Raw genomic sequence first — 27,202 nt, forward strand, 5'->3', positions numbered from 1 at the left:
AAGAATCAGCACACATGAATGACTGAACAGTAAATATATGAACTATATTGAAATTATAATTATATTGACTATCCTAGTAATATCCCAGTGATTAAGAATTATTTCTGATTTTTATAAATTCCAAATATGCTTTTAGTTTTCAGAATGCTAAGAAAGTTATGTTTTTAAAACTTAACACTGTCTCTTTATTTGTATTGTATTGTATTTTAGGAAGAACAACATACTTTTCAAATCCAGGCAGCACTTCTCCAAGGTGGTACAAAGATTTTATTACGGATTCTGATGCTAAAGTGTTGGAACATTCTGGAAAAATGGTACTTCTTTTTGAAATTCTTAAAATGGCCGAGGAACTTGGGGATAAAGTGTGAGTAATATATACTTCTTGAAAAATGGATTTGTATTCATCCCAGTGTGATTAAATTAAATTACTTATTCTTCTAGTAGCATATTTCAAATTTGGATTTGATTTTCTATATTTCTGTCTTCTAAAGAAAGCTCATTTTGGTGAGAGTTAATTCTTGTTTGCTGTCTCAAATACTTCTCAGAGAAATTAACACCCATCCTTAGGCAGCTATGTCTGTTAAAGTCTTACTTAATGGCCAGAGAATACGAAAAATGGACTTTTTAAAAACAGTTTTAGTTATAAGTTAGTCTCCTTTATAAAAAATATTCGAAGAACTGGAGCCCATCACTTATAAGAACCATGTTTCACATGTGCTTTTTTAGTCTCCATAGCACTTAATCAGCACAGTGTTTTGCACAAAGCTGATATTGCTTAAATAAAAAGAAGGAAGAGTAAGTCCAAGGGAGAGAAAATTGAACTAAATTTAATATTAAGCGCAATGTACTACTTCCTACCAAATCAATGAAATTATTTATAACGTATCCATGGTAATCAGCATTAGTTAATAGTGTTATAGATTTCATCTGGAAAAAAAAAATAACAAAATAAAACAAAGAAGTAAATAGAGTTTGGTTTCAAACTGTGGTCTCCTAATTCCAAGTCTGACACTCTTTCCAATATGTTGCTGACATTATTCAATACTTAATATTTGGAATTGGATGTCTTTAGCTTTCACTAAACTGAAATACAAAATAAAAGTTTATGGCAGACTAAATTTACTTTATTATATTTTTTTTAAACTGAAATTAGGCCACATTGTTTCCAGTTGATTACTCATGTTGTCCTAGGTTGTGCTTGATAAGGCAGTTCCTCCCAAATCCTTCTAATGAAGTCCCTTGTTCATTAGGTCTTTGCTGCTTTTGTAGAATTCTGGTTTATATGTCATTATATATAAATGTAATATATATGTCATTATATGTAAGTGCAACACCAACAAAATATGATAGCATATTAAAGGAGAATAAGGATCATGACAAGGAATTTTTAGACAGCAATTTCAATAAACAGCACTTTTTTTTCTTCCCAGGCTGGTGTTTAGCCAATCTCTCATATCTCTGGACTTGATTGAAGATTTTCTTGAATTGGGAAATAAGGAAATATCAGATGATAAAGACAAGCCTCGAATTTATAAAGGTAAGTCCACCCTTTAATGCTGAATTTCTGAAAAAAAAAGTTTTGATATCAGTAAAGAAAACTATTAAACTAATAAAAAAAACTAGGAGCTGGTTTTGTGAGAAAATAAAAAAGAAAAAAAGATCACATAATAGATAAACCAGTGGTTAATTTGATTTAAAAAAAGAGAACCAAATTACCAGTATTAAAAAAAAAGGGTGAATATAGCACTAATGAATATGAAATTAAATTAAAACAATTAGTAGGAGTGCTTTTGCCCAATTATATGCCAACAAGTCTGACAATCTAAGTGAAATGGATGAATATTTATAAAAATAAAATTGCCAGACTAACAGAAAAGAAAATAGAACATGCTCCATTTAAGAAAAAAAATGAACAAAACATCAATAATCTCCTAAGTCCAGATGGATTCACAAGTAAATTCTACCAAACATTTAAAGAACAATTATTTCCAAAAATATATAAACTATTTGAAAAAAAATAGACAAAAAAGGAGTCCTTAAAAAATACTTTTGACACAAATATACCTAAACAGGGAAGGGCCAAAACAGAGAAAGAAAACTCTAGACCAATTTCCTTGATGAATATTCATTCAAATATTTGAAATAAAGTACTTGGAAGGAAGTTATAGCAATATATCACAAGGATTTTACACTGTGAGCAGGTGGAATTTATACCAGGAATGCAAGGCTGGTTCAACATCGGAAAAACTAGCAGCATAACTGACCATATCAATAACAAAACAAAGAGAAATCTTACGATTATCTCAATAAATGCAGAAAAAGTTTTGACAAAATACAACATCTATTTCTATTAAAAACATTAAAGAGTATAGGAATAAATGGAGCTTTTCTTAAACAAAGTAGTAACTATCTAAAACAATCATCAAGTGTTATCTGTAAAGAAGATAAGCTAGAAGTCTTCCCAGCAATATTAGGAGTGAAGCAAGGCTAGCCGTTAAAATCACTATTATTCAATATTGTCCTAAAAATGATAGCCTTGCAATAATATAAGAAAAAAAATTAAAGGAATTAGAATATTAGAATAAACAATGAGAAAGCAAAACTACCACTCTTTGCAGATGATATGTTGGTATACTTGGAGAATCAACTAAAAAACTACTTGAAATAATTAACAATAATTAACAGTTTTAGCAAAGTTGCAGGATATAAAGTAAACCCACATAAATCATTTGCATTTCTATATATTACTAACAGAAAGAGATAGAGAAATTCCATTTAAAATAACTCAACAATATAAAATACTTGAAAATCTACCTGCCAAGACAAACCTAGGAACTATTTGAACACAATTAGAAAACACTTTTCACCCAAATAAAGTCAGATCTAAACAACTGGAAAAATCCTAATTGCTCATGGGTAGTCCAAGTCAATATAATAAAAAATAACAGTTCTACCTAAATTAATTTACATATTCAGTGCCATCCCAATCAAACTACAAAATATCTATTTTGTAGAGCTAGAAAAAAAAAATATATGCATCTGGAAGAACAAAAGGTCAAGAATATCACAGAAATTAATAAGTGACCAGCTAAATGACCATCAATTAAGTAAATAATTGAGTAAATTTTAAATTTTATTTAGAGTATCTATTTTGCTATGCATTTTTGCTATGTAGCATTTATATGAGTAATTTTCAAATTTGAAAAGTGGTTTTTAAGTAGAATTAAATATTTAATGAAACTTGATTTTGTGTGTATGTGCAAGGTATGTTTATTAAGGAACTAAACATTCTAGTGCTAGATTATAATATAATAGACCCATTTTTACTATTTAATATGTAGGTGAAGGAAAATGGTTTCGAAACATTGATTATTATCGTTTGGATGGTTCTACAAGTGCACAGGCAAGAAAGAAATGGGCTAAAGAGTTTAATGATGAAACTAATGTGAGGTGGGTACTTTTAGATTTTCTTTCCTCATTTATGTTGCAGATCATTACCAGTTTATAGGGGCTGCTTTCTTTCTTTGTTATCTTCAAAGTGATTTTGTTACTGATTTTATTTGGCATCCAGTGCATATTTCTTGAAAACTTTTCAGTCAATACAGATATACCCCCTAACTAGAAAACTGTTTTCTTATTATTTCCCCCTTCTCGGTTTTTGTTAAAATCCCTGTAATCTAGCATTTTTCTTTCAAATTCTATTTTGAAATTCTCTAGTCATCTGGTTTTATTATCTTCTCTCAATCATTTCATGTAATAAATTACAAATCTGACTTTTTGATTCATCAGTAATGAATCGGAATAAATCCAGGTTATCAAAATCCATATAAAACTTCCTGCCTCAATAATAGTTAAAGAAATGTAAATTAAAAGAATTACAAGTTTCTATCCTATACCCATTAGATTGGCAAAGATTAATAGACAAAAGAAAATGACAAACGTTGGAAGGAATGTGGAAAAACAGAAACATTATAGCACTGCTGCTAGAGCTGTGATTTCATTTAGCCATTCTTGAAATCTGTAAAGAATTAGTAGCTAAAAAATGGAATAGGAAAATGTCATGAAAAAGTGACTAAATTCTGCAAACACTTTGATTTAACAGTACCACCACTATGCTGATAATAACCCAGAGAGATCAAAGAAAGGGAAAGGATCTCTGTATCTAAAAATATTTATATTTGTAGCAGTTCTTTTTCTAGTGACAGAGAACTGGAAACTTAGAATGGTGTGTATACATTGGGGAACGGCCAGAGAAATTATGGTATGTGCTTTTGATACTGTACTATTCTATAAGAAATGAAAGGGAATGTTTAAAGAGAAACTTGGGAAGACTGGTATGAACTCAATGCTGAATAAAGTGAGTAGAACAATGGTAGCAATTTTTCTTTTTCTTTTCTTTTCTTTTCTTTCTTTCTTCTCTTTCTTTCTTCTTTCTTTCTTCTTTCTTTCTTTTTTTTTTGTGGTAATTGGGGTTGAGTGGCTTGCTCAGGGTCACACAATGAATAAGTGTCAAATGCCTGGTCTGAGACTGGATTTGAACTCAGGTTCTCCTAACTCCAGGGCAGGGTCTTTACCCACTGTGCAATGGTAGCAATTTTTACAATAAGAATAACATTTCTGTCAAGACAAACAACTTTTCAAAAGCCTTAAGTACTTTAATTTTTGGCTTGTTCTTCTGTGATTCCAAGGACCAATTATTTGCTGTCTACCTTCTGATAGAGAGATATAATAGTCTCCAGACTCAAGATGCAGAATAAGACATGCATTTTTTTCCTTGGATTTAATCTATAGGGAAATTTCTTTTGTTTGTCTGCATGTTTGTGACAAGAGTTTTCTGTTTCTTTCATTTTTCCCCTTTTTAATTTAGGGGTTTAAGGTACTGGAAGAAAGAAAGTACATGTTTCTTAATTGAATAAATAAGTAAAATAAGTTAATCAGAGATTATTGGTTAAATGTCAGTGTGCTTTTCCCTTCATATTTTGATAAGTTATTGCTACTTGAAATACTTTGTCTGCCTAGATTACTTGGCTACATGCTTCTGTTTCTGGTGTGTGGCAAATGTACCTACATATTTTCTTACTCCTAAAGGCAATATTTCATGGCAAATTTGTTAATTTTATAAGAATAATCTTTTATTAGACTAATTACTTTTTTCTTTTTAAATTTGTAGGGCCGCCTCTTCATTATTTCCAGCAAAGCAGGTTCAGTTGGCATTAATCTGGTAGCTGCTAATCGAGTAATCATCTTTGATGCCTCTTGGAATCCGTCCTATGATATTCAGAGCATATTCAGGGTTTATCGCTTTGGTCAAAATAAACCAGTCTTTGTATACAGGTTTTTAGCTCAGGTAAGTTTCAACTTTTCATATAATAAATTGAAAGTACAAGCAAAAGTTTGAAACTGGTGAGCAATTATAGGTAAGTAAAATGGCATTTCATTCTTTACATACAATCAACTTTAGTATTTTCCTTGAGCAGACTAGGCCATGTCAAAATATGTTCATTGGTCAGTAATTCCCCTCCCCTAATTAATATCATACATGTATATGTATATATAAACAGATATACACACATATCAATATATTTGCCAGTCATTGTATTAAGTATTGGGATTTCAAAGAAAAGCAAAAACAGTTGCTTCTCTTACTGACCTCACAGCATGCAAACAGCTCTGTTGTTTGAGATATATAGAGTATACCAAAAGCAGTCAGCATTGAGAGGGTCTAGAAAAGGCTTCTTTCAGAAGTAAATTGAAACTTCAGGAAAGAAAGGAAGCTTTAGAGACAAGAAAGGTGAACATTCCAGCCAGCAAAAAGGCACTTGATTGGGAAATGGAATCATGTGTGAGCAATGACAAGAAGGTCATTGTCACTCAATCAATGTAAGTGGAAGGGAGTTAAGCCTAAGAAGATAGATACGAACTTAAGTTGTAGGATTTTATCCTAGAGATAATAAGGAATTACTAGAGTTTATTGAGTAGGGGGGTATGACAAGTAGACCTATGCTTTAGGAATAAAAAGTGAATAAATATACGCATGTATGTGTGTGTGTGTGTGTGTGTGTGTGTGTGTGTGTGTATATATATATATATGTGTGTGTGTGTGTGTGTGTGTGTGTATATGTATATATACGTATATACATATATATGTATATATATATATATATGTATGTATGTATGTGTATATCATACTTTATTAATGCCATCTACTAGCAAATCCCCATAAAAATCTACTGCTCTATCTTCTAACTGAGCTACTATCCAATGTTATGTGGACATCATGCATGTCACTCCTGAAGGCTATGCTGGCAGTTTCAGGTAGTGTACTCCCAGCTAAGGCTTTTACATGGATCTTCTCCAACTGTTTGAAACTCTGACATTGGTTGACCTGCAATGAGGAAAGAAGAAATCCAATGAGGCAAAGAAATCAAAGTGCCATATATATTTGTAGCCGTATGTTGGCATTGCTTGAAGAATACAGCCACCAAATTGTTCATGCTTTTTATCACCCAGAAGTTTATAGAAGTTCTTCCTCATTCAGAAGCCTCCATGGAGAGATAGCTCAACTTCCTCTGTTAGAGAATTTTGTATATACAATTAGTTCTGACTTAGTAGCCAACTAAAAGACTCTCCATCATCATGCAGTCAGCTCATAGGAAAGTCACTGAATGCCTGCAAATGCGTAAAAAATGGCTCTCTGAGGCCTCATCATTATACATCAGCTTATATTTCTGCAAGCAGATTCTCCCAATATCTGAATGAGTCAGCAAAGTGGATTGTTGATGCTTAAAGGACTTGGTTAGCCTTATGTGTTTTTATATGCAAAAGTTAATTACCAGATAGTTTGAAAAAGAAAATACTGGAAAGTCACTTTCGCAGCAGTAAATGGAAGAATGGAATAGGATGTAATCTATGGAGTCAGAGAGACCAATTAGGCCATTGTAGTCATTCAGAAAAGAGGCTGTGAGGGCCTAAATTAAGGTGGTAGTTGTGTGAACAGAAAGAAAGTTAAATGTGGGAGATGTTTGTAAAGATAGAAGTGACAGTCTTTGACAAGATTTGCATATGTACAGTAAGGAAGATTGAGGATAATACTGAAATCCCAAAGCTGGGAGATTGGAAGATGGTGGCATCTTAAACAGTATTAGAGAAGTGTGAAAGAACAAAAGGTTTAAGGGGAAAGACAGTGAGTTCAGTTTTGTATATGTTTACTGTAAGGTTTCTATAGGACATTCAGTTTGAAAATCTGGAAGTCATCAGCATAGAGATGATGGTAAAAAGTGATTACCAAAAGGAAAAATAGGGAGGGAAAAGAGAAAAGGGCTTAAAATCAAACTTTGGGGACACCAGTGGTTAACTGGCATGATATTAATGATGGAGCCCACAAAGGAGACTAACAGTAATTGAAAAGAATTACATCTGGTGTTGTGGATTCAAGTTATCAAGCACTGGCTATGCAAAACCAAAATCTTTGAAGTAAAATTTCATTAGTGGTGACATGTGCATATGTTATCTAATTATGGGTTCTAATTCTTATACAGGGAACTATGGAAGATAAGATCTATGAACGTCAAGTAACCAAGCAATCACTCTCTTTTCGAGTAATTGATCAACAGCAAGTTGAACGCCATTTTACTTTGAATGAACTGACTGAACTTTATACATTTGAGCCAGACTTACTAGATGATCCTAATTCAGAAAAGAAGAAAAAGAAGGACGCTCCTATGCTGCCAAAAGTATATATGATAATTTAATTATAATTAAGCCTAGTATAAAAGAGATATTTTTATGAATAATTTTAAAAGTAATCATAATAATTTAGTTGGAGATTTTTAAAAAATTAATTTAGTTTTAGTTTTCAACATTCATTTCCACAAGACTTTCAGTTCCAAATTTTCTCCCCATCATGCCCCTCCCTCCACCCCAAGACAGCATGCATTCTGAATGCCCCTTCTCCTAATCTTCCCTCCCTTCTATCAACCCCCCCTTCTTTTATCCCCTTCCCCTTTTATTTTTCCTGTGGGGCAGGATGGATTGCTATACCCCATTGCCTGTATATCTTATTTCCCAGTTGCACGTAAAAACAATTTTTAACATTTGTTTTTAAAGCTTTGGGCTCCACATTCTTTCCCTTCCTCCCTCCCCACCCACCCTCACTGAGATGGCAAGCAACTCGATACAGGTTATACATGGGTAGTTATGCAAAACACTTCCATAGTTTTCATGTTGTGAAAATTAGTTGCAGATTTTAAAGAAAGCTTGAATTTCTTCAGCAAAATGGTAAAAGTTAATATTTATATTACTGAATCTACAGGTTAATGTAAATAATTAAACTGTGTCTGAAATTCATTATCTTGGAGAGTTGCTTGGCACACTGAGAAACTATATAACTTACCCAGAGTCACACATGGGACTTTTATCCCGGTCTTAGTTCTAAGACCTGTTATCTGTCCATTATGCCAAGCTGCTTCACTATAAAGAAAGTATTTAGTAAATTGTAAAGTGTTATATAAATATGAGCTGTTATTGCTACACACAGTATTATAACCACAAAAACATTACACAGTAACGGAATCAGGAAGTCCTGAGTTTAAATCCAGCCTTAGACATTAGCTGTGTGACCCTGGGCAAATCATGTGAAGACAATATTCCTTGGAAAGGACCCTGAAGGATTATACTCGGTTTTGCTGGGTAGGTGATTCTTGGTTTTTAAGCCTAGCTCCTTTGACCTTCAGAATATTATATTCCAAGCCTTCCCATTCCTTAAAGTAGAAGCTGCTAAATCTTGTATTATCTTGATTGTGTTTCCAGAATTGTTTCTTTCTGGCTGCTTGCAATATTTTCTCCTTGACTTGGGAAATCTGAAATTTGGCTACAATATTCCTGGTAGTTTTCCTTTGGGGATCTCTTTCAGGAGGTGATCGGTGGATTCTTTTAATTTCTGTTTTACCCTCTGGTTCTAGAATATCAGGGCAGTTTTCCTTGATTATACACACACACACACACACACACACACACACACACACACACATTTAATTTTTTCTTTTTTTTTTGGTGAGGCAGTTGGGGATAATTTCTTGAAAGATGATGTCTGGACTTTTTTTTTATTATTATGACTTTCAGGTAGTCCCATACTTTTTAAATTATCTCTCCTAAATCTATTTTCCAGGTCACTTATTTTTCCAATGAAATAGTTCACATTTTCTTCTAATTTTTTGTTCTTTTGGTTTTGTTTTATTATTTCTTGATTTCTCATGAAGTCATTAGCTTCCAGTTGCTCCACTCTAATTTTTTTTTCACTCTAATTTTGAAGGAAGTGTTTTCTTCAGTGACCTTTCAGACTTCTTTTTCCATTTGGCCAATTCTGCTTTCTAAGACATTCTCCTCATTGGCTTTTTGGACCACTTTTGCCATGTGGGTTAGGCTATTTTTAAAGGAGTTATTTTTTTCACTATTCTTTTGGGTCTCCTTTAGCAAGCTGCTGGGTTTTTTTTTTTTGAAATCTCTGGTAGAAAACTAAAAAGAATCAATGAAATTGTTTTTCTAAATGCAAGCTGTTTTACAGCTTGTATTTTTTAAAATTTGAATCGTTAGTGCTTTACACTTACAAGACATTTAATAAACATCTAATGACTTATTAGTTGAAATGCACACTGAAACTGGGTATTATAGGCATTACTGTCCCCATTTTACAGATGAGAAGGGTGAAGGTAAATAAGCCCCTATTTTACAAATGAGGAATCAAGAATGAGAGAATAAATAATTCTCTCAGAATAATAAAGCCCATAGCACGAATCTACTTCTTCTGATTCTGTTGCTCTTTTTCTTACACTGACTGTCTCAAAATAAAGCCAAATTAAAAAATGAGATATTTAAGGCTGACCTGCATGTTGTCAAGAAAACATGCTCTGGTTCTTAGATTTAATGCTAATTTATCTTTTTTTTTTTTAAACAGGACACAATCCTTGCAGAATTGCTTCGAATACATAAAGCATACATCATAGGATATCACGAACATGATTCTCTTTTGGACCATAAAGAAGAAGAAGAACTGACTGAGGAGGAAAGAAAAGCAGCATGGGCAGAATATGAAGCAGAAAATAATGTTGAGTCACTTAATTCCTTTATGGTATATTCAAAACTATATAGCATTGTTAAAAACATGTATAGTAGAATTTACCTCAGAATGAGAAGCATCCTGGAAAGCTGACCTTGAAGCCAAGAAGACTTGGGTTCAAATAATACTTCTGTCGTAATATAACTATGTAACCCTAGGCAAATCATTTAATCTCTCTATACTCTTTACAACCATCTTAAAGATCTATAAATTACAGAGAAGGTGTTTTCCTGGGAATTTGCCTTATCTAGGAGTTCCACAATCTTGTGAGCCGCAGTCTCTATGGTCTTTCCCTAGCTCTAAGGATACAGCTTTACTTGTTGTTAATGTCAATTCCTTTACATATGCATCTGTGCCTATGCTCTCCCGTATTTTCCAGCAGATTACAGCTTTCTTCACTTCTTCCCCACTCCAATTTTCAGCTTCCCTCTACCAACAGGTTCTTTCCTTCCCACCTTCAAATGTATTCTTGTCTTGCCCATCCTTAAAACACCTCCTACTATCCTCTCAAGCTATTGCCTTAAATCTTCTCCCCTTTCTTAACCAAACATCGTGGGGTCCAAAATTGTCCAATCTACAATAAAAGAAACTGTGGCAGAGTTCCAAGCCAATAGCACTTTACTTAGGGTCTATGGCCCCCTCTAATGAAGTGGACCTCAGAATCTTCCTCATGATCTAAGATGCTCCCTTCCTCCATGGTCTTAGTTTTACAGTGCTTAATACCCAGCTTATATAGAAGAGACACAGTACAATAGTCTTATTGGTTGATAGATCTTGACCTTGATCCTCTGGTTGAGGATGGGTCTTTCTAAACAAAATACAGAATGTCATTGGTTGACAAATGAGCTGACAAGCAGACCTTGACAGACTTATCTTGACCTTTCAAGTGGTCCTACCAAGCTAATGAGGAAACCCATGGAGATATCAAAATGTGACTATAGTTTTGCATATATATGTTCTTTTCTTCTTCCTTTGTTTATTTCAGATTTGCCTTGTGCTTAGTACACTGTAGTTGTCACATTTATCACTTTACATATATGAAAATGCAGGTAGTTTTGTTTGTGTGACAATAATTTTCTAGCTATAGACATCAACAATTCTTCAACATAATAAGTGGTATCAAATTGCTTGTTCCAAGCCTTAATATTTGAAAGTATTTTTGTCTCCTTTTTTGTTTCGTAGGGCCTGACTCTGCATTTCACTTTGCCTACTGTCACTTTCAGCTCTGAGCCTCCATTTATTCCTTTGGATATTGAAGCCCTCTCATCCATGAGCCATCAACAGCTGGAAGTAAGTTTTGAAAAAAAAGAAAGAGATGTAAATATAAATCTGAATCCAAATCACTGAAGTTTAAAGACAGTCACTGTCTCTGTCTGTCTGTCTGTCTTGTAGTCAGTCAAACAATGGACATGAATCTTAAGCATTTTTCTAGAATGCAAATTAAAAAAAAAGTCCCTGCTTTCAAAGAGCTGATATGTTCCCAAATAAGTAAGAAGAAAATATATACAAAATAAATGCACAGTGATTAGGATCATTTGTTAATATTGACTTAGTAATAATGTTCAGAATTCAAAAGAGCTGTACAAGGAAAGGAACAAAACAGGGCTAGGCAGAGAAAGGGGCCTAAGGGTAAATGGACCAAAGGCAGTTTGCTGGGTTCTGAATCAAGTATCCAAAAGTGAGCAAACTTTATCCACTGTGCTAAAGAGTCTGAAGGTTTGTCTATTTTATTGCCTTTTCTAGCTCTTAGTTTCATTTACTAGTTCAATAGTTGGCTTAATTTCAGTTTTATTAATCTCTCCTTTGGTTTTCAGAATTTCTGATTTGGTATTTAATTTGGGATTTTCAATTTGTTCTTTTTCTAGCTTTTTTAGCTGCATGACCAATTCACTGATCTCCTCTTTTCCTATTTTATTCATGTAAGCATTTAGAGATATAAAACTTCCCTTAAGAACTGCTTTCACTGCATCCCGAAAGTTTTGGTATGTTGTCTCATTATTGTCATTCTCTTGGGTGAAGTTATTGATTGTTTCTTTGATTTGTTGTTTGACCCATTCATTCTTTAGGATTAGATTATTTAGTTTCCAATTAATTTTTAGTCTGTCTTTCCATGGCCCATTATTACATGTAGTTTTTATTGCATCATGATCTGAAATGGATGCATTCAATATTTCTGTCTTTCTGCATTGGATTGTGAGGTTTTTATGCCCTAATACATGGTGAATTTTTATGTATGTGCCATGTACTGCCAAGAAAAATGTATGTTCCTTTCTATTCCATTCAATTTTCTCCAGAGGTCTATCATACCTAACTTTTCTAATGTTCTATTCACCTCCTTAACTTCTTTCTTGTTTATTTTGTGGTTAGATTTATCTAGTTCAGAGAGGGGAAGGTTGAGGTCTCCCAGTAGTATAATTTTGCTGTCTATATGTCCCTGAACTTCTCCTCTAAGAATTTGGATGCTATACCCTTTGGTGCATATACGTTTACTAATGATATTACTTCATTGTCTATGGTGGCTTTTAGCAGGATGTAATTTCCTTCCTTATGTCTTTGAATTAGCATCTAGTTTTGCTTTTGCTTTGTCTGAGATCAGGATTGCTACACCTGCTTTTTTTTTTTTTACTTCAGCTGAAGCATAATATATTCTGCTCCAGCCTTTTACCTTTACCCTGTATGCATCCCTTTACTTCAAATATGATTCTTGTAAGCACCATATTGTAGGATTATGGTTTTTAATCCATTCTGCTATCCACTTCTGTTTTACGGGAGAGTTCATCCCATTCATATTCACAGTTATGACTATATGTGTCTTTCTCTCCATTCTATTATCACCTCCCATTTATGCTTTTCTCTCTTCTTTCTTCCTTTCTCTCCTCACTAGAATTCTGCTTTTGGCTACCACTTCCCTCAATCTGTCCTCCTGTCTATCAGTCCCCTCCTTTGTCTTCCCTTTTAACCTTACTACTTCTTCCATCCCTTTTCTTTCCCCATTCTCCTCCTACTTCCTATAGGGCAAGTTAGAGTTCTATACTTAACTGATTATGTTGTTTCCTCTTTGAGCCTAATCTGATGAGAGTAAGGTTCAAACAATGCTCATCTCCCTCCCTTCTTTTCCTCTACTGGAAAAGGTTTCTGTGCCTTGTCATGTAATATAATATATACTTCCTGCCTCTTCTTTTCCTCTTCTCCTAGTACAATCCCTTTTCACCACTGAATTAGAATTTTACCATCACATCAAAGTCAACTTCTACCTATGTTCTCTGTCTATGTATATCCCTTTTAAACGGCATAATAACAATACGGTTTTCAAGAGTTACAAGTGTCATCTTCCCTTGTAGGGATGTAAACAATCTGTTCTTATTAGTAACATGTTATATTTTCTTTCATGTTTATCTTTTTATGCATCTCTTTTTTTCAATTCAATAAACATTTATTAAGTACCTATTATGTGTAAGTCACTATCTTAGACATTATGTATTAAAAAACTGACAAAACTGCCTTCAAAGGTCTTATAGTCTGCAGTGTATGTGTTTGTGTGTATGGGCATATCTACATATAAGTAATGAAATATATGTTTAATTGAAAAGGGGAGAGAGCACTAACAAAGAAGGGAAAAGGGGGAAAGTTTATGCCTCTCTTGAGTCTTGTATTTGAAGGTCAAATTTTCTGTTAATCTGGTCTTTTCATCAGGAGGGTTTGGAAGTCCCCTTTTGCATTGAATATCCATCTCCTGATACAAAGTGAATGACTCAGAGTGTGATTGGAAATGGTCAGTGCAGAAATTAAATGACTGTCTTGCTTTTTCTCATTACTTTTATTTTTCCTATACAATTTCTTTCACTTTCTTTTCTTTTTTAGTAAATTACCGCTCAATAAAATTATGGAAGGCTTTTTGGAATGACTTATTGAAATCCCAAGCTTAAAAATCTTTTTTTCTAAATTGTATTTCTACATCTTGATTTGTCTCATAGACTTATCATTTAAGCCTTTTTCTGTGCTTATTGCTCTGCTTTTTTACATTGTCTGTAATTTTATTTTCACCTTTATTAAATCTACACATCATTTTAAAATGTCTTCATTTCATTTCTTATGACATTTTAGGTTTCTCTCTCAGAGAGACTCTAGAATTCTTAACTATTTCAATGTTGCTTTAGTTATACTTTATGATGTTGTTATTAGATGCATTATTCTCCTCACTTCATTTCATACTACTCAAGATTCTCTGAAATGATGTCTTTTGCATTTATATACCACTTTATATGCATTTATATGCCACTATTTATTCAGCCATTTCTCAATTGTGTTAGGAGGCAGAGACTTTGGGATAGACACTAGTTATTTTCTTTTTCTCCTTTTTTTGATCCCTTGATTTAGGCTTAGGAAGTTTTAGTATGTTTTGTTTTGTTTCGTTTTGTTTATTAACCTTCCTCTTAACACTCTCCATTACCCATTCTTGTTTGTTTCTCTTTGGAGTTTATTTACATACCAAACTGTCCATTTGAGATGAGTATTTTAACTAATGCTTACCCTTCAGACCTTTTACTTCATGTTTATGTACTCATTCCAGTTATGAGAAATATACTCTCCGTAGTTCATTTTCTCCTTGTAGTCTTTTTCTTCTTGCCCTCAGGCTGAACTCCTCTTTAGTTCTTGTGTGAAAGAAGCCTCTGACTATAGTTTCTTATTGGTTTCTGTGTGTGTGTGTGTGTGTGTGTGTGTGTGTGTGTGTGTGTGTGATAGAGAGACAGAGAGTGAGGCAATGGGGTTAAGTGACTTGCCCAGGGTCACACAGTTAGCAATTGTCAAGTGTCTGAGGCTGGATTTGAACTCAGGTCCTCCTGACTCCAGGGCTGGAGCTCTATCCACTGCACCACCTAGGTGTCCCTAAATACCATTTCCTAAAAGTTGCTTAAGATTGGCCGATTAAAATGATTCTCAAATGATAATTTTGTAGAAAAGCACACTAATTGGGACAAACTCCTGGCATTAGAAAATTACTTCGTAACTCCTCTAAAACAGCCTTAAAACCTCAAGGAAGAGATGTAGCTTTCTGATTGGATGACTTCTCTTGAATCTCCATTTAAGGATGGATCCCAGTCCAAATATCTCTTCATTTCTTACTCCAGCTCCAGAAAACTCTTCATCAGAAGATCACTTCAGCCCTAGAATTCACACTTCAGAAGCATTCTTAGCCCCTGCTTCTCTTGGTCCAGTCACTTCTTCATTTTTCTCCAACTGCACTCAGGACTCTTCCATCTTTTACCTCATTTTTGTCCTCCCTCCCTCCCCTGCTTTCTTTTCAGCTTCTTTTAATATGTTTATTTCTTACATTAGAATGTGAACTCCTTTAGGGTACAGACTGTCTGTCTACTTGTAATTGCAGTCATATGTAGTGCCTGACACTTAGTAATTACTTAATAAATGATTGTTTACTGATATCTAAAGTCTTCTTAAAGCAGGAGTAGGAATAAGGATCCTCAAGAGTTTACAGGGTTTACTTTGTATTCCTAAGTGTGGCACATTGGTTTGTAATAAATAAATTCAATTTAAGAATTGGTGTTTTGCTGTATTTTGCTTTAGTGGAAAGAAAATACACAAATGACAGAAGCTCAAGTTTATTCCTTGGCATTAAGTAAGCAAGCCAGCCAGGAACGAGATGCTAAACAGAGAAGCCATCCACAATGATGTATCAATAAGACAGCAAATGGTAAATATATTTTTACATTTCTATAGACTTCACCAAGCTCCTCATTTAGAAATTTCAAAATAAATGAGGACAATAGTTGCATAGTCATGACTTTTTTTTTAAAGCAGGGAAACAAAAGATTATTTTGGAAAATATTCTTGAAGATGCTTAACTACTGACAACTCAATTTCTGACTCTTGATCCTTAAGCTGAAACAATTTGTTTTGAAAAATATATGTAGATAGATTGGCTAGCTGGATATAGCTAGATAGATGATAGATTGATTTCTATGTATAAATTTAGGGTTACACATACCTATATGCACATGATATATAATATTGTATGTTATATTACTATTGGATTATGTCTATTCTGCTAACATATCTGTTATTGTATAAATATTATGCTTTGTATGTATCATCTAAAATTTTAAGAAAATTATGTTACTTTCTGGATCTTAAATTCTTTATTTGTAATGCCAGTTCGTGAGATGAGTCATTTTAAATGCGATACTGTAATAAACTTATTTCATTTATTTCACTTTCAAACAAAAATAATAAGATTTATAGTTGGAAGGAACTGTACTTATAGGGAGGATATAACTGGGAAGTAGTAAATGAGAAAGCAAGGATTCAAAATTTAGCTTCTCTAAATCCAGATCCAAAATTCTTTCCATTCTATAGGGTCAATAACTTGAATTTTTCTTTCACAGTTTATAAGCTGTGCCCAGCGGATACAAATGGATAGAAAGCTACTACAATGATATAGTTAAGAAATATTAAATCAAGAAGAAGCTTCAACTCATCACCTTCAGCTACCAGCACCTCCAAATCTAGTCATAAATTCTTCTGCTTACAAGCATATTGATGTGAAAGGAATGTATCAGCCAGTTGTTCATGGTATGGAACCCCAAATAAAAAGAAGCAAGAATCCAAAAGCCTCTCAGAGGAAATCAATGCAATTTTCCTTTAAAGTGTTGAATGTGTTATAAAATTGACACTAGCTTAATGGAAATCATATGTCTTAATTCTTTGTTCCCTATAAATGTCATGCTCTATATTCTATTTAGATTTTTCTTAATTCATTTTATTTGGAAATTTGAGATTAATATTGGCTACATTTTTGTATATGCTAAATTGAGAAGAGATTTCAAATACTTTTCATTGAAAACTTATTCAAGAATAATAACACAGCATCTATACTATTTCCTCTAAATTTTGTCAACTGTTTATTTTCACTATGAAACCACCCTGAAAACAATCAAATTAATAAAAAAGTTTCTGTATTTATGTTTATCATATCTAATGTAAGCTGATAATAACAGATAATTTTGTTTTCTAATAGTTCTTGAAATTAAAAAGGAAGAAGTAATTTCATGTTGATTTACCTCAAATCATAACTGATGTTTGACTAAGTTGCATACATAGATGAGAAATTTAGGAATGATTAATCATCTTGAAGTGGTTTGCAATTTTCTTCCACAGCCACCTTTAAGTTAAATTTTAAAAGTTTACTCTCAGTTAATTGATTCCTTATTTTTTGCATGATCCTGTGGTGCAGGATTTGACCACAAATTGAAAGTTTTAAAGTATTTGAAGTAGTTAAAAAGATTTAAAGTATTCAAAGCAAGGTTTGTTTCCTCATTACAGTTTTTTATCTTCTATTTCTCCCCTCCAAAGTATTTAATTTAAAATGTTAGTATTAAAATTTCTTCTTTTGAATATCTTTCATAAATACCTCTCAATTTTTCTTGTGATAATTTTTGTTGTTTTTTTATTGGTTAATGAAGTGAAGATTATTAGCATATAAAAAAGTTCAACAGAAAAAAATACAAGACAATTAAATGATCCTATTTGTTGAAATGAGTTTTCAAATTTTAAGCTTTTTTTGAGGTTAGGTTTAACACATAAGAAATGTTAAAGTAATTGGAAATGTGAAAGAATGAAGCAAGAATTGAAAACTTTACGTAATCTGTCTCCCCCTCCCAAAATGTTAGAGAATATATGAATTGAATAAAACTTCCAACTTTACTGAAAACTTGCAGTAATACCTATTATAGTTGTTTGAGATGCCACTTATATTTGTTTTATATGATATGTGGTTATAGTGGCCTTGAACAACTGATTGCTTGTTAAACACACTTTAAATGATTTGTTTATTTTAAAGCCATTAATCATATTCTTTCTTTTATGTGTTTTAATTCAATTATATAATAAAACTTCAGTCTGTCATGCAAAAACTCATATACCTTTGAAAAATTAACCTTCATTTCTGTTAGATGTTTTTTTTAAATTCCTTACAAAACTTTAAGTGTTTTAGAAATTATTTTACTTCTTAGTTTTTTCAAATATACATAAGAACTAGAATTGCATGTCTGTGTGTGGGATAGAGACCACCTACCCAAAATAAAATTCAGAAGTTTCTCTCGTAGAAACAGAAGTTTTATTCTTGCAAGTCTCGCGCGAGAATTGGGCATCACCAACGAGGGCGGATTGGAGTGGGGAGGCAGAATACAAGCAGCAAGCAAGCAGTTATACACCCCTCGACAAAACAGTTCTAAGAAAACCCCACCCTCCCACCTTTTAACCTGAATCTCTTTATCCCGATTGGTTGAGGTAAGAGACCTTACATTCTACCCAGAAACTAAGAGATACACTTTACCCAAAACAAGCTTGGAAGCTAGAAGATTGCCTTATTTGGCAAAGATAAGGCTGGGGTGATGGTTACCAAACAAGTGAGGGGGTGTACAACAGGTGTATGACATGATCACATGATTTACAGGAAAACAAAACTTAGCCCCGGCTAATACTAAAGCCTTAACTAAATTTGGGGCATAGCTTCCATTTCATATGAGAAACTTTCAGTCATTCCACACATCTGTGTGGAGACTGGAAGTTAAAAACTCAAATACAGCAATGTATTTTATTTTTCAAAATGTTTTTTAGTACTTGTAGTTATTAATCTTTAAACATGTTTAAATAAAAAGTGATTAAAATACAGTGTTTTTATTGCTTAAGTTTTTGATTACCCAAACTAATCTGTGTGTCATATGTTAAATGTTGCCAGCATGGGTACTACTCTTTTGGGTTAGTTAATGCGTACATTTTATCCTATAATAAAGTCATTGAAACTTTTTTATCCTTAATTTGTTCTTCAGGAAAATAACAATACCAATTCCCATACTATTTCAGAACTCTTTTACAAATTAAAGTTTATTATTAGCTACGTTTTACTCAGTAACTGGAAACCAGAATTGAATGGGATTTCACAGGTCATCACAAACAAGCCCTGACTAAATACTAGTTTGCTTCAGTGATATTTGACAATTATTCATTTGCTCACCACTTGCAAATTCTCAATGAGAAATTCTCACAAAGCAACTCATCTTTTAGAAATTCTAATTTTTATTTTCTTTCATAAAAACTAATTTCAACTTCTGCTTTCTAATCCTACTTCTTCCATTTGAGTCCAAGTAGATCAAAACTAATGCTTCTCCCCCACTCCATTTGACTTCTACTGCAGCTGCCCAAGAAAAGAAAGCTGTAATGAGTTCTTACCTTCTGTCATCTGAGCTCTTCTTTTGTATCCATCTTTCCTGATCCGTGCTAGATCCAGTCTGCCCAATGTTGTCTTGACCAGAGAAGACTGGAGAGGGTAATGTAGTATCTAATGGGGCTCAGAGTAGGGTTTCTCACCCAGTACCTTGGGAGTTCCAGACCAGTGTGATCAACAAATTTTGACACTGCCTCAGCAGGAGTGACTGATTTTGAAATTGTTCTTGGTAGTCTCATTATTGCTTAAACCAGAAGCTCTTTGTTGAAGCAGCAGCTGCTCTCCTATGTTATCCTGGGATTTGCCTTGTCTGAAGCTATGGGCCTCTTTGTTTGATGGTTGGTTTCTTGATCTTGTTTCCCACACCCCCACTCCCAACTAGGAGACTTCTATTTAGAGTATAAACAAAATCCAGTCTGAATGAGTTCTTACCCTGGGGAAAAGAGCTCCTGTTCTTGTATCCCTCCATTAGAATTTAGAGTGACCCAGCTAACGAAGGAGAAAACCAGCCAGCAAGGTCCTGACCAGATAGCTGGAAGCAGCTGAGTTTCATGTTCAAACCACATTTTCAGTAGGAGAAGCTGAAGACTTTTGCAGTTGATTTTCACTTATTAAGGGATTCCCTTTCAGAAGGGATTTAGGGCTTTCAGAATCTCCATTAAGGGTCTTTGGTTAGAGAGAAACAACTGATCATCATTTATTGATTATTAGCTAGTCTAATTAATAAATTGTTGTTAATTAACCAGAAATTCTATATCTCAGGGTTTTTCATTCATAGCAATGAATATGTACATTATTTCCAAAGTTATTTTATTAAACATGATAACTTTAAAACAAAACAAAAACTTAATGCTTCACATGAAGCATTTTGCCACATTTGGGTAGATGGAAGTATATGAACTAACAGAGGATATCAGTAAATGTACCAAAAAGGCAATGTCACAGAAAGAAAGGAAAGAGCAAAGAAACTGTATTGCTAGGAAGGGGCAATTAATAGTGTTAGTCTTAAAGAGGTAAAGGAGAATAAAGAATGAACATTGTAAGAAGTACAGCACCCAGCATGAGGAACATACTATTTCCATAGTATTTTGGCCTTGTCAGACCACATATAGAAAATTTTGTTCAGTTCTGGGTGTCAATTTAAAGAAAGTCATTGGCAACAAAAAATATGTCCTAAGTTCAACCTTGTTGGTGAAGACAGTGGATGTTAACTTTTCTTTTTTTATTACATGATAATAATCAAATATTTGAAGAGCTATCTGGCTAAAGAGGAATTAGATATATCCACCTTGATCTGAACTTGGAGCAATAGATGAAAATTATAAAGCAAAAGAGAAGGAAGTGAAGTCAAGATGAAAAAATAGCAAGAAGTAAAGCAAGCTTCTCCCCCTTCCTTCCCCACCCAAAAAAACCAAACCCAACTCCAAACATCTAGACAAGGTACCAGACCAAATCCTGTTGGCGAAATCCAAGAAAAAGCCACTTTTCTAGCTCAGGTCAGCATAGAGAGACAGAGAACAACAGTTGATAATATTTACATACTTACAGTATTTATCTCAGGATTCCAGTCCCAACTTGTAGCTCAGATTGAAGCCTGCAGTGGATAACCAGAAAAGGAATCCCAAATCAAAGGAGAACCTTTATTTCTATCACTGAACCAGAAGAATTTCCCAACTGGTTGATAATGGCTGAGCCAGAAATCAGTTTACTTTCAAACCCAAATCCTGCTCAAAACTTGGAGAGCTTAGACCTGCAGGAAATAATCAGATTGTGCCCTATACCAGACCACTTTGGGAACATTGAAAACTTGCAGATCTTCAGCCTGAGCTGCCCCTGAGATCTTGGAATATCACAACACCCAGTTCTTCAAAAAAGCAGGAATAGGACCAACACAGACCTTCCTTCCAGAACAGCACAGAACCCAACCCTAATATCAAGCCAGAAGTCAGGAAGTACCCTTAAAGAATGAACAAACAAAAGAATACCATTATAAGGAACTATTGTGGTGGCAGGGTTGCTCAAAACAAACTCAGTAGAAGAGAACAACACTACAACATCTTCAAGCAAAGCCTTCAAGAAAAGCACAACTTAGGCACAAATTCAAACAGAATTCCCAGAAAAATGTAAAACAAGAATTTAAAAATTTTTCAAACATTTTAAAACAATTCAATGAGAGCACCAAAAGTAAAATGGAAAAGCGGCGACAGCTATAGAAGAAAGAATAAGAAAAGGGATTAAAAGCATGGCGTAGGAAGTACAAAACCTTGTCCAAGCAACAAAATCTAAAAATTAGATTGTACGAAAGAAAAGGCAGTGACTCCATTGGAGAACAAAAATATTCCAACAAAGCCAAAAGAATGGGGGAGGGGGAGAAATATAAGGTATTTCATTAGGGAAAAAAAATCTGGAAAACAGATTAAGGAGGAAAAAATGTCATTGAACCTTATGAACAAAAAGAAGCCTAAGTATTGTATTTCAAGAAATCTTAGAAGAATACTCTCCAGATTTTTTTTAAACAACCACAGGGCAAAGGAGAAATAGAAGGGTTCTGTTGGTAACTTCCTGAAGGAAACCCCCAAACAAGAATTCCCAAAAACGTTAATAATCTAAATCCAGAACTCCTAGGATGAAAGAAAACATGCCTCAAATAGTCAGAAAGAATTCAAGTATGGAGATCTCACAGTCAGAAACATACATGATTTAGATACCAGTATTATAAAGGAATGCAGCACTTGGAAAGTAATATTTCAGAAGGCAAAGGATAATGGGTGCATAGCTAAGAATAACTTTACTTAGTAAAATTTAGTATAAATCACATGAGGGAAAGGAGAAGGGGAATGGACCTTTAATGAAATACAAGACTTCCTAGCATTCCTGATTTAATAAATAGAAACATAAAAAGACAAGAATGAAGAATCAATGATAATGGATGAAACAGGATTAACTACATGGAGATTATAATGTATCCCATCTAACCACTATCATCATCTGGAGTCACAGAGGTAGTTTAGATAGAAAGAGAAAGATGAAAACATCCTGGGCAGGGGAAGACAGAAAGGGAGGCAAAAGGGAAAGGAAGGTGCACAAGTATACATATACAAACAAGGAAGGGTGGGCTTAGTAGTTGATACTTCAACTTTGTCCATCTGTACTAGTCAAAAGAAGCATTTTCACAGATTTGAGTAAAGACATTTAATTCAACAAGGAAATTGTTGTTTTCTCCTTCCTTTTTGAAGAGGACCAATGATATCATGGGCAATGTCTTGACTCCTGAATGAATTGGACTTAAGGAGGCAGAGTTGCACAGAGTCAACAGGTTCACTCTTTTGGGGAGTCACTGAAGTCCTGTGGCAAGACAGAACTTAAGATGCCGAAGATACGAAGGTCCAATGCATCCTGAGCCATTTCCAACATCTGAGAAGGCTCTAAGTGCTTCACAGTACCTGTTCAATCACCTTCATGGCCATTGGAACAAATTGTTCTTAACCACCCATTCTATTGAGGGAAATCTTCACGTGCTTGTGAGGTAGACATCACCCTAATTCACCAACACAGAAATAAGAAAGAGGAGAAAGGACATGGGAGAATTTAAAGATGGTAGACTAAAGGAGAGATCAGTCCTAAACACGACAACAAAGAATGGGAATCTAAGGCAGTTTTGTAATTTAGAGAATGAATGGAGAAATTGTGACTTATAAATGTGGTGGTAGACTATTATAACATAAGAAATGAAGACATTTCAGAGAAACCTAGGAAGACTATGAAGTGATTCAGAGTGGAGTGAATAGAGCCAGAAGAACTATTTATACGTTGAGAAAAAGATGGTAAAGACAAATAAATTTGAAAGTATTAGTCACTCTGATTAATATGATAATCAAAAGACAATAAAAGAAAATCAAAGGAAAAAGGATAAAATATGCTGATTACTTTAATAGAAAAGTAAAGGACTCAGAATGAGACTTTTTTTTTACATGTCCAAGCAGAAATTTGTTTTACTTTACATATTTCTTTTTTTCCTTTCTTTTCTTTTCTTTTTTCTTTTTTCTTTTTTTTTTTTTTTTTTTTTTTTTGGCAATTGGGGTTAAGTGACTTGCCCAGGGTCACACAGCTAGTAAGTATCAAGTGTTTGGTCTGAGGCCGGATTTGAACTCAGGTCCTCCTGACTTCAGGGCCGGTGCTCTATCCACTTTGCCACCTAGCTGCCCCCAACTGTACATATTTCTAAGAGGAATTATGTTTTTTGTGTTTTCATTTTCATTGGAGGGTAAAGGAGAGGGAGGGAAAGAAGGGAAGCATTTTTGCAGAGTGAAAAAAATTTTTGTATATATACACATATATTTTATATCTGTGTGTGTGTGTGTGGGTCTATCTACACAGAGGCCTTGAGTCAGGAAGACTCTTTGTGAGTCCAAATCTGGCCTCAGACACTTACCTAGCTGTGAGACCCTGGGCAAGTCACTTACCCCTGTTTATCTCAGTTTTCTCATTTCTAAAATAAGCTGGAGAAAGAAATGGCAAGCTGCACCAGTATCTTTGCCAAGAAAACCCTAAATGGACCCACAAAGACCCACATGACTGAAAAACAACTGAACAACAATCTCCTGGGAAACTAATCATAAAAATTTATTACTTCCACTTGTTTCACTGTATCTGACAGATATTCATCTTGTTGGTATTTTGTGCAAAGCATTTCTCTGTGTTAAACACAGTTATTTCTTGTCTTATTGACCATTGTTGTCTCTTGGCTTAATTAAAAGATAAGGAAGGAAACTACATCTTACAAAAAAGGTTCCATGGGCAATAACATCAATACTAAACATATATGGACCAAACGGCATCTAAACTCTTAAAGGAAAAGTTAAATGAATTGTAAGAGTAAATGGTAAAATAATACTAGTGGGGACTTCAATTAACTGATCTCAGAAGTAGATAAATTTCACTATAAAACAAATAAGGAAGAAGTTAAAGACCTTGACAAAAATTCACAATATCTTAGGGCACAAAAACCTCACAATCAAATTCAGGAAATCAGAACTATTAAGTGCACCTTTTTCAGACTATGATTAAAAAATTATATTCAATAAAAGGCCATAGAAGCATAGATGAAAAATTAATTGGAAATTAAACAATCAAATCCTAAAGAATGAATGAGTCAAAGAACAGATCATAAAAACAATCACTCAATTAAAGAGAATGACAATGATGCAATATACCAAAATCTATAAGATGCAGCAAAAGCAGTAATCAGAGGAAAAATCTACATTTCTAAATTCTTATATCAATAAAATAGAGAAACAGCAGGCCAGTGAATTGGGTATGCAATTTAAAACAATTAGAAAAAGAACAAATTAAAAATCTCGAATTCAACACCGAAATATAAATCCTGAAAATGAAAAGAGAAATTAATAAAACTAAAAGTAAAAACTTGTCCCATAAAAACAAAACTGCTATAAGGTTAACAAAATAAAATACTTTCTAATCATTAAAAATGAGAGTACAATGATCTGCTTCAGGAAGGAAGTAAAACTGGTGATCACTTGGGTATCTTACAGATATGTGACAAGGTATATGGAATAATGTGGACAATGGATGGGAAGTATGCACAGTATAACGATAACATAATAATGGTGATGATGATGATGATACCTATCATTTGTATAGCACTCAGTATGTGCCAGGTACTGTAAAGTACTTTACTAAGTATTTCTTTACTAAATATTATCTTAGTTGATCCTCACATCACTGGGAGATAAAAGCTATACCAGCTTGCTCCTAGCAACCTTGGAGAGTGGCAGGCTACCATGAATGATTGTTTGATTAACCTCCTGAAGGGTACTTTATATTAAGTGGCTGCCAGATAGTACTGCCACTCCTTCCCGTGAGTAACTCCCCATTCCAACCACTTCCTCTGTCTCCCAAATCTATGTGGCTATAGTTCTATCCTGTGTCCAATAAAGGTCTATAGCTATGATCTAGATTCTAGAACATACCCTAAAGTAACAAAATTTAGTAAACTATGATCTTTGTTTTTCACAAGGACTGCCACCACCCCTCCTTCTCTTTTTTTCTTTCTTTCCCCTCCTCTCTTTCTCTTCCCCTGTCTCTCTTTGTCTCTGTCTCTCTCTCTGTCTGTGTGTCTCTCTCTCTCTCTCTCTCTCTCTCTCTCTCTCTCTCTCTCTCTCTCTCTCTCACACACACACACACACACACACACACACACACACACACACACAGAATTTCTGTTGAGGTTCCATTAAGAAAATGTCCCACCCCCTTTCTCTCAGTGCATCCTGCCAAGATGACTTCCTGAATTGGGAGTCAGTCACTCAGCTCTAGCAAAACCCTAAAATTCCCACCAGAACAAATAATCACCTGGGAATCTAATGAGAAATTAGAGTAAATGACAGCTTCTAATGAATAATTGTGCAAAATATTAGCCAAGTCTTTTACCATTGTGTGGGACAGAGACCACCTACCCAAATTAAAAACCAGAGTCTTGACAAAAGTTTGCAAAAAGGAGAAATCTCTTTACTGACTTTCTTGAGAAAGGGCACCCCCATACTGTGCTGCCTAAGCTGCCCCAAGAGTGTGAGTGCTCTTTGTTTAAGGCAAGATTATATAGACCCTAACGCAGCAGCCCCCCTAACCCCCTTCCCATTGGCTCATTGGCTGAGCCTCAGGTGTACAATCTATTCATGTAAAAACTACCCCAGTAACAGAGAGAAAAAGAGGTTAGAAATTATGTTAGCACGTTCCCCTTTTCAGGGCCTCACCGTTTCAGCAGACTTTTACCCAAGGTCATATAACTAGCTAGAGGATGAGATAGACAGGATGCTCTTATGGCTCAGGAATTTCTGCTAACACTACCTAAGAGTAGGGGAGGGAGAAGGAAAGGGGAGGGGGCCTTGTATTCTGAGGGGCCTTCACTTAGTGTTGATACACATGTACCACTCAAAAGCAACAATACCAGAACCATTAAAAAGAACTAATGACCCTTTGAGGAGGCTTCACTTCTGAGAGATCATCTCTCACACCATCAAAATGACAATTAGTATAAAAAGCACAATTAGCACCATTTCCCATTGCAACTAGAGATAGCCAAGGGCACACCTAGCCTGAAAAGTTCTGTATCCTGAGGCAGCAAGAGTAGAGGATCTATGTGGGAAAGCTTCTGGCTTGTTGGGAAATCCCAGACAATGGCACTGGGCATCAACAAGTGTGGTGACAACCATTGTGGTGACAGAACATTGACTGTGGAACAACACAGGCTCAGAACTTCTGAAACATTCTATTCTGAGACTCCAGGGAGGCCCTGAATATTAAGTACTCTGGGAGCAGAGACAAGGTGACAGCTCAGCTTCCCCAACACAACTTATCTCAAAAGAAAATGTATTTTATAAAAGAAAATATAAAAAGAAGCAAATATAAAAAGAAAATAAAAGAAAGATGTCTGCTTCATTCGTATGAGCCACAGTCTAGTGATGAGTAAGGAAGCTGCCCCCACCACGGCAGCCCTAACCCTGACACCAGGTGCTGTGAATAAGATAAAACAGCTTCTTAAAGATAGAGCTGAAAATGTAGGTCTGAAAGTTGGTTGAAATGGACATTTAATGCTTTACAATATGCCAAGACAAAGGAGAATCTGATGAAGAAGTTGTTCAGGATGGAATTAGAGTGTTCATCGCAAAGAAAGCCCAGCGAAAACGCTTTTAGAAACAGAAATGGAATATGTAGAAGATATCGTCCGGCAAATTTGTTTCCAATAACCCAAAGATCAAAGGAACTTGTACCTGTGGAGAAAGCTTTAACATTTGAAAACTCAGGATTAATCTGGCATTAAGTACCAA

At 34.4% G+C, this 27,202-nt stretch overlaps 2 protein-coding genes across 2 annotated transcripts; both read left to right on the forward strand.

Moving 5' to 3' along the window:
- Positions 1-216: 216 nt before the first annotated feature.
- LOC110204300 (transcriptional regulator ATRX-like) lies at positions 217-3,629 on the forward strand. The gene is made up of 3 exons (XM_020980540.2): positions 217-364; positions 1,431-1,537; positions 3,342-3,629. The coding sequence occupies exons 1-3, from the start codon at positions 312-314 to the stop codon at positions 3,506-3,508; spliced, it is 327 nt and encodes a 108-aa protein (XP_020836199.2). The 5' UTR covers positions 217-311; the 3' UTR covers positions 3,509-3,629.
- Positions 3,630-5,167: 1,538 nt separating this feature from the next.
- Positions 5,168-16,725, forward strand: LOC110204299 (transcriptional regulator ATRX-like). The gene is made up of 6 exons (XM_020980539.2): positions 5,168-5,347; positions 7,539-7,733; positions 9,953-10,102; positions 11,297-11,404; positions 15,698-15,824; positions 16,516-16,725. The coding sequence occupies exons 2-5, from the start codon at positions 7,545-7,547 to the stop codon at positions 15,800-15,802; spliced, it is 552 nt and encodes a 183-aa protein (XP_020836198.1). The 5' UTR covers positions 5,168-5,347; positions 7,539-7,544; the 3' UTR covers positions 15,803-15,824; positions 16,516-16,725.
- The last annotated feature ends 10,477 nt before the right edge of the window (positions 16,726-27,202 follow it).

Source organism: Phascolarctos cinereus, unplaced genomic scaffold, assembly GCF_003287225.1.
Source record: "Phascolarctos cinereus isolate Bilbo 61053 unplaced genomic scaffold, phaCin_HiC Scaffold_225;HRSCAF=814, whole genome shotgun sequence".
Lineage (NCBI taxonomy): Eukaryota > Metazoa > Chordata > Mammalia > Diprotodontia > Phascolarctidae > Phascolarctos > Phascolarctos cinereus.

Excerpts from the sequence above, each read along its gene's own strand:
- LOC110204300 (XM_020980540.2), top strand. The coding sequence starts at position 312 with ATGGTACTTCTTTTTGAAATTCTTAAAATGGCCGAGGAACTTGGGGAT. Across the intron at positions 365-1,430 it reads GAGGAACTTGGGGATAAAGT|GCTGGTGTTTAGCCAATCTC; the intron begins GTGAGTAATATA and ends TTTTCTTCCCAG. Across the intron at positions 1,538-3,341 it reads CAAGCCTCGAATTTATAAAG|GTGAAGGAAAATGGTTTCGA; the intron begins GTAAGTCCACCC and ends TTTAATATGTAG.
- LOC110204299 (XM_020980539.2), top strand. The coding sequence starts at position 7,545 with ATGGAAGATAAGATCTATGAACGTCAAGTAACCAAGCAATCACTCTCT. Across the intron at positions 10,103-11,296 it reads AATATGAAGCAGAAAATAAT|GGCCTGACTCTGCATTTCAC; the intron begins GTTGAGTCACTT and ends TTTGTTTCGTAG. Across the intron at positions 11,405-15,697 it reads TGAGCCATCAACAGCTGGAA|TGGAAAGAAAATACACAAAT; the intron begins GTAAGTTTTGAA and ends ATTTTGCTTTAG.